The sequence below is a fragment of the Laccaria bicolor genome, genomic scaffold (assembly GCF_000143565.1).
Source record: "Laccaria bicolor S238N-H82 LACBIscaffold_3 genomic scaffold, whole genome shotgun sequence".
Lineage (NCBI taxonomy): Eukaryota > Fungi > Basidiomycota > Agaricomycetes > Agaricales > Hydnangiaceae > Laccaria > Laccaria bicolor.
In genome coordinates this window covers 708,991-717,230 of record NW_001889874.1, presented here as the reverse complement: position 1 = coordinate 717,230, position 8,240 = coordinate 708,991, and the positions used below count along the sequence as shown (strand labels likewise).

Below are 8,240 nucleotides of genomic sequence, written 5' to 3'. Positions count from 1 at the left end.
CCTGTGATATTCAGATTATTGCTCCGACCTTTTGCATTCCCCTCGGACATTTATGTGGCTACCATGATCTTTTTTTCTGATGTTGCTGGGATAATAATATTAATGGTCCTGTGGGATGTTCTATCAAATGTGGTTCACACCTGAGCCATTTTCGGATGTCCCATAAATATCAAAGTTGATAGCCTGGAGATGTCACATTGTCCCAGAACATATATATGGATGCGAGGGATGTTCTCCTCAACATTTCATCAATCCCTGGCACATTTATACAGGTCCATGGGATATTGTATTCTGTAAACTCATTTTTGCATGTTTTCTGGATGTCAGAAGTGATGCTCCAGACATTTTGCATTCTGTGCTGGGATGTTGATATGGACACCAGGATTGTTTTTCTGAATATTCCGCACATCCCTCAGACTTCTATAACATTTGTGTATGCCCTGGAGATAATGTATTTCAGAACTCCCTCTCCTAAAATCACCATCCATTTTTGCCTATTTGGCCCAATGATAAACATTAGATGTTTATACACCTTTGGGCCAATCTACAACACCATAGTCTAGTTGCTCATTGGGCCCATTTGGGTAGTCCTATGACCTATAGGACAATTGACCAAGTTGCACTCTTATGGTACTATAGGGACACCTATGTCTACTTGTGTGGGATAATGAAACATTGCATCAGATTAGCTTTGAGTGGGTCAGGGTTTTCCACCTGGAACATCATTTGACACTATCTCCTGATAGACAGGAGTTAGTAACACCACAATGTTTCCTTTAAGACCTAGCCAGATCAGTGCTGCATGCTGTTTATGACATAGCTTCAATTTGCATGACACACTAACCATATGGTTTACACCCGCACCTTACATGTTTTCTCTCTTTGGGATCTGGGCCCCTGATCCCATGAATCCAGATAGTGTTACCTCATTCTTGGCAGAGGTGATTATGATCAGGGTCAGTTCCTAGCTTTATCAACTTTAACTGAGCTAACATTGGTTTTTGTACTGAAAGGATGTCAACACCAATGGGGACTGACCAATGAAATCTTTTTGCTTTGCCTCCACCAACTCCTTCATCATCCTCAGGGTGACCACCACCATGACATAGTAATTCTCAGCAGTATCCTTTCAGGAGTTCTGCTGGAGGTGAGCTTTCCGAGTCTAGTCTGACTATGTTACACCTTTAATTGATTGGATGCATCATAGTTGTACCTTCTTGGCAGCATGCTGGGTGTAGTCCTCCTGCAGTTTGCATTCTGACTCATTGTGTACTACTAGTGCAACATTGAGCTTTTTGAATATGATCAAAGTCATTCTGCTGTGGTGTACTATATGATGATGGTCTCAGGTCAAGTACTAGTAGCTTCCAACTCTAATTGAGGTTATGAAGTTGTTCAATATATTTAATATGCAAACTTACTTACTACTTACTAATCACAGCCTTGATCGTCAGACCTCAAAGTTGGCCACCCGCGACTTCGTTCTTTCACCTCAGCCAGGACTGGGCCAGGATTGGGTGCACTGAAGAGGTCACATGACTTCATACAGGTAATATCATGTGCAAGGTTAAACATCACAGTAATGTCACAGTGTGTGACATTCCTTCTTCTTCTTCAACCATCATGACGACAACCTGATGACACCGTCCACAACAACGACAACACGACACCCAATGCCAATGCCAACTCATGACCACCTCATTGACACGACCACCCAAACAATGAAGATACATGCCACAAACAAAGGTGGACTGCCCAAACAATGACGAATGCCCCCAGACAACCACAAACAGATGCCCACACATGAAAACAGATGCCCACACATGAAAATGGCTGCCACCACCCATGAAAACCACCACCACCACCTCGAAATGCCCACCACCAGCCACCACTATCCTGGAATGACCGTGGGTGCCCATGAATGGAATAATACGGAAACTGGGCACTGGCAGCAACATGGCACTGTTTACTCCACATGCTGATGACACGGAGTGAGGCCATGACAACAACGCCATGACGATGACACCACAGGATGACAATGAAGGGGACACAATGCAATGCAAGCACCATGCCCACGAACAACAATGACTGCCCAAGGATGAAAACGACCGCCCACAAAGGAAACCTGGAAGAAGCAGGGCGAATGGTTGGAGAAGACATTGAAACCATTTGGGCAGGTACAAACCCATTAGCCCCAAGTGTTTGTGAAATGGGTCTGGCAGTGTGTCACAACACCCTCAATGATCACTGGAATGGCTGGAACTTTCATAAGATTGTAGAATTTCATATGCATGTTTTATTGTTCTCTGTTTCTTGCTGCTCACCACAAATTTCAATAGGAACACTGTTTCTAAAATGCTTCAACAACACATACAAGATGAGCACAAAGCAGAAGGATGTTTTTAAACAACTCTCAGCTACTTTTCCATCTGCATCCATTAAGAAATGGGAGTTGAAAATCACAGCTTGGGAAGCAAACCCAAAGGCTAAGAATCCTCATACAGACAGGACAGTAGCTAGACAGAACAGTAGCTATTGATGTAAAGGTAAGAGTAGCTGCTTCAGCCACCAATATGAAACGAAAGCATAGAATAGCCTCTCTTGATGTGAAAGACAACTTGTGCATGATGTCAACAACTAGTGTTTAAAGGTTCAGTTCAGTCCGGTTTTTTGCCCCGAAAACGCGCAACCATGGACCGCAACCGGTCCAGGACCAACCCAGATATTGAGGGAACCGAACCGAACCACCTAGGACCGGTCTTTTGCGGTCCATGATACCAGTTCAGACCGATCCAGACCAGTTTTTTTGCGTATAATTTATTATACCAATATAAACCATTTGTATCTCAACCATTACTACTCTGAAAAATAAACGAGTTATATAAAATAGTAAAGCATATAAATACCCGTCATTCTACCAGTTTTCAAGAGATTTCATGAAGATTTGACATAGCTATGACTGAAACCGAATTACATCTCATAGAGACTCAGGTAAAATATGGATTTGGTTATATCTTTCTCAATTCTTAACCGTTTTTGATGAAACAAAAACCCAATAAAAGGCAATAAACGTGGTTACAAGGCTATGTAACGCACGTGACCGTTTAACCGGTTGCAACCGATTAAAACCGGTCTTTGAACGGTTTTAAAAGATTTTCGAAATAAGGCAACCGGCAACCGGACCAACCCCAAATTGGGGCAACTGCAACCAAAAAAAAGACCGGACCATGGTCTGGTTCAGTTTGGTCCACCGGTTTTTTGCGGTCCTATGGACTGAACCTTTAAACACTATCAACAACTCATTCTGCAGGACCAATCAGCCCATCATCCATAAACTCATATCAACATTGACTCTGTTTTGAGACAGAACAGTAGCTATTGATATGAAAGTACAGTAGTCTCTTCTAATGTGAAAGACAACTTGTGCATGATGTCTAGGAATGCATTCAGAAGGTCAAAATATAGGGCAAAAAATAAAGTGGTAGACCTCCTCAGCAGGAACAGAAGCACCATTATTTGGTGCAATATGGGGAAAACCTGTGTCCAGATCTGAATGAGTCATTACAATTACCATAAACTGGGTCCATCTAAGCAAAAAAAAAGAATTGGTCTCAGAACAATAAAAGTGATGGAAACATACCCTTCAAATTGGCCCTTCCTTTCAAATGCTGCAAGCATTGTGTCCAATTGGCTTTCAAAATCATTGTGAGGGACATCACATAGGTGGAAGTCCAAGCCAACATGAACGACGTTGCCATGAAGCCAGTCATGCAGATGGTGATATGCAAGGAGGGAGGGAATGTCATTCATCCCTTCCAGATGGATAGAGATGATTGCGACAGGAGAAGTGATGATTCTAGGCCAGAGTTGCCTAGAGGTGGTGGTCTTAGTCAAGAAAGTATAAGGCTAGAGAGGGTAAGTATCATTCAAAATGCTGAAATGGTTGACAAACATAACACCCAAGACTGTCATTCTTCAGAAAGCAAGGTGGGCGCTGAAATGTGGCATCTTGACCTCCAAAATCAAGGCATTCCTTGCAAATCGAAATTGTCTCACAACTGTCCCACCATTGAAAGAGTTGCTGCACCACTAAATCCTCTCATTAGCAAGTAAATAATAATATAATAATCAAACATCGCACCACTCCTTGGTCAATGATTCGTTCACCACTGTTGATGCATGCCAGCGAACCACCTTTCGGGATGATGCTGGATTTTGGGATGACCTTCTTGGTTCTACTGTTTGTTGTTGGAGGACCAGAAGGTTTCTTGATGGTCCCTCTGGGAGCAGGTGCCCCGAAGGTGTTGTATTTGGTTTTTCGAACATTATTGGCAATACAGGCAGACTGTTGAGGAGCCATAGTCATTCAAACTTCAAAATGCAATGCTCTTAATTAATATAGTGCTGGGTGTCCCACTTTAGTCCAACAGCACTCTGAGGAACACCACATTGGCATTCTGAGGAATAACACATGGTCAATCAAGGTCTTTACACTCCCTGGTATATTCCACATGGAATCCATATGGAATGGGTGGATTCCACTATCATTCCATGGATTCCATATGGAATATGGATGGAATGATGGATTCTATGGAATATTCCTGGTGGATTCCATTTGGATTCCAAACAATTCACTAGGCTCAGTCCAGAAAAATTCCATGGACTAGTCCAGGTCCATTCCATCTGGATTCCAGCCATAGATTGACTTTCATGAATTTGTCAAAAATATTGTGAACATCAAGAATTGAACTCTCAATCATGTAAACAAGAGCAGTGCTGAAGCCCATTGAGCCATGGAGGCATTATTATTTGCTAAATAAAAGGTACATGTATAGCACTTTCAGGTACATGGCATTGTAAACATGACAGCTTTTGCTGGAACATTGCCACATCATTCCTTCCTTCCACCACCACCATCGCCATCCACCACTGCCGTCTCAAATCATGACCACCTGCGACATTGATGACAAGGATGTTGACAGTGACAATGACAACAACATCAACCACAAAGATGCTGATGACACAAGAAACCACCCTGCCAGTAAAGAGCACCACCACAAGAATGACGGGACACAAATGGACATGACAATGAACAAGAACTAGGCCACCCATGAACAGCATACACCACCCCAGATGACACCCACCACCCACAAACACCCACAAGCGCCCAGACACGACACCAAACACCCACGATATGACAACCAACAAGCCCACCCACCCACGAACGACACTCACCAACCTGCACAACCCCCCTGCCCACAAACAATGCCAAATGCCCATGACATGACAACAACTAAGCCCGCCCAGCTTTGAACAATGTATACCCACCGAAATGAGCACCACCGCCCAGGAGCACCTATGAACAACAACCACCACCAATGCAAGCACCCATGAATGAAAATGGATGCCCACAAAATGAAGACAACTGCCCATGAATGTGAATGGACAGGGGAAACAACAAGCCCAGGTGAGCTTCCCCTCCTCCATCATTCTCCACTCTACTCCCTTCCCCTCCCATTGCTCCTCTTCCCTCATTTTCTCCCCCTTCTTTTGCTCCCACTCCCATTGCTCCCCCCTCCCTCCATTGCTCCCCTCCATTTGCTCCCTCCTCCCTCCATTGCTCCCCTCCCTTTGCTCTCCCCTCCCTCCATTGCTCCTCTCCCTTTGCTCCCCCCTCCCTCCATTCCCCCCCCTGCCTTCCACCACTCTCTCCCCCCTCACTGTCTACCACACCTACTCCTCTCCATCACTTCCCCCTCCCTTTCTCTCTCTTCAATAGTTAGTGTAGTAAAATAAATTTGTGTAATCCTATCCAGTATATTTTTAATTTTCCCTGTTCAGCTATCTATGGAATAACTGTAGAACTGATGATGTGGACTTTGGAATTATAAGTCCATAAACTTATTCCATCTGGATTCCACATGGAAAAAGTATGGATTCCATCAACCATTCCATGGAATCCATCCCACATTTCTAGAATCCATCCACCTTCCATGGAGTCCATATGGAATAACCTGGGGAGTGTAAAGTACTGCATGCATGGGTAGTATATGAGTGTATTTTTCACAATCTATTATGGTTTCTACATATTTTACATGGTTTTGCTTATTTTTATGGTCGTAGATAGTGGTTTTCACATGGTTCTATTCTATGGCTTTGGTTTTCATCCCACAGTTTTGGTTTTTGGTTGTGATTTTTCACAATATATTTTGGTTTTGCTTATTTTTATGGCCGTAGATAGTGGTTTTTGGGAGTGGTACCTACCATTTAAATCATATAAAATAGGCAACTGTCAGCACAGTCATTTATTTGCAGCCAAGGTTTTTTATGATATGAAATGCCTAGGCAAACTTATGAAATCATTTCAATTTCATTTTCCTAGCCTATGTCATTTATCCCAGCTCCCTGTCAATCATTCCAACCTTGATTTCATTTCCATTTCATTTGCTATTTCATTCCTACCCAGCCCTATATTTCATTGCTTGCCTGGTGCTGTATTTCATTGCTTCCTAGTGCAATGTTTTAGCTATTTCATTCCTACCCAGCCCTATATTTCATTGCTTGCTTGGTGCCATATTTCATTGCTTCCTAGTGCGATGTTTTAGCTATTTCATTCCTACCCAGTCCTATATTTCATTGATTTCCTGGTGCTATATTTCATTGCTCTCCTAGTGCGATGTTTTAGTGATTTCATTTCTTCCTGGCCTCATATTTCATTGCCTGCTTACCTTGAGGTTTTAGCCATTTCATCTCTACCTAATCCCATATTTCATTACTTGCCTGGGGCTATATTTCATTGCTTTCCTGGTGCGATGTTTTAGGCATTTCATTTTTTTGTCAGGGATATTTCATTTCTTGCCTTGGGATATTTCATATTCTTAGCTGGGCTATTTCACATCCAGGCACTCACTTTGCGCAGACAACGTCGCCGTGCGTCGTCGCCATCGGATGACGCTGGATTGTCGTTGCCACTGGGGATGGATGATGGTTGAGGAAGAGAGACATGGATCATTGATGATGGGAAAATCACGCGTCGGCGTTTGCCGATGACCATTCTAGGAAGGCAGTCAAATAGTAGGTATGTATAATGCAAAACACCTATCTATATCAATGCTGCCTTAGTCCAGCTGGTTCAGTGTTGTGTTGAATATTCTTCAGTGCATGAGGTCTGGTGTTCAATTCCATGATGTTGCATTTTTTTATATTATATAATTATAATAAGAACAGTCTGTTGGAATTCCGTTGGACTTCTGTTGGACTTCTGTTGGATTTGTCCACTGGAATTCCGTGGTGCTTGCCTGTCATTTCCAGTGGACTGGCTGCTAGTTTGCTGTTAGTCTGTCGGAAAAATCCAACGGACTTAGAGGTCCGACCAGAAATGCTTGGAAAAGCTTTGGACATTCACTGGAAAATTGCTGTAGTTGCAAAGCAGAAAAAATGTCTGTTCTGAATACTGTCAGTCCGATGGAGTCCGGCCAGAGTCTGCTCGGAAAAGCAGTGGCAGCATAAAGACCTCTTATGATGGTAGGTTGTTTTCAGGGTCCAGGGAATGTCCAAATATGGTAATCTATCCAAACATGGCCAGAAAATACCTGAAAAATTGGGGGATGGGGTGATGATGTTAGGTTGTTTTCAGGGTCCAGGGGCTATGTCCAAATATGGTAATCTATCCAAAAATAGCCAGAAAATCCCCGAAAAATCAGAAAAAATTGGAGGATGGTGATGATGATGTTGGGTTGTTTTTAGGGTCTAGGGTCTATCCAAATATGGTAATCTATCTAAAAATACTCGAAAAATCAGGAAAAATTGCGGGATGGTGATGATGATGTTGGGTTGTTTTCAGGGTTCAGCGTCTATTTCCAAATATGGTAATCTATCCAATGATAGCCAGATAATCACCCAAAAAAATCAGAAAAAATACAAATGGTTCCCACTGTTGATGATGATGTTCAGGTACTTTGTTCAGGGTTCAGGGCAACATCCAAATAAGGAAACTTCTTTGTTTCTGATGCTTGCTGACAGTTCAACATTCTTTTTGATCCTGCCAAACTTGCAGCTGAGTGATCCAGCCAGTACTTTACCCTCCCCGGGTTATTCCATATGGAATCCATGGAATGGGGGGTGGACTGCACAAATTCCAGATGGATTCCATGGAGTGGGGGATGGATTCCATGACTTTGGGGATGGATTCCATGGAATGGCTGATGGATTCCATACTTCCCCCCGATGGATTCCATACA

The 8,240-nt window shown here is 43.0% G+C and overlaps 1 protein-coding gene across 1 annotated transcript; it reads right to left on the bottom strand.

The window, feature by feature from the left end:
• Nucleotides 1-3,404: 3,404 nt before the first annotated feature.
• LACBIDRAFT_308512 (uncharacterized protein) lies at nucleotides 3,405-4,360 on the bottom strand (the record flags this gene model as incomplete). The annotated part of the gene is made up of 5 exons (XM_001875537.1): nucleotides 3,405-3,434; nucleotides 3,488-3,587; nucleotides 3,641-3,906; nucleotides 4,015-4,089; nucleotides 4,142-4,360. The coding sequence occupies 5 exons, from the start codon at nucleotides 4,358-4,360 to the stop codon at nucleotides 3,405-3,407; spliced, it is 690 nt and encodes a 229-aa protein (XP_001875572.1).
• Between the last annotated feature and the right edge of the window lie 3,880 nt (nucleotides 4,361-8,240).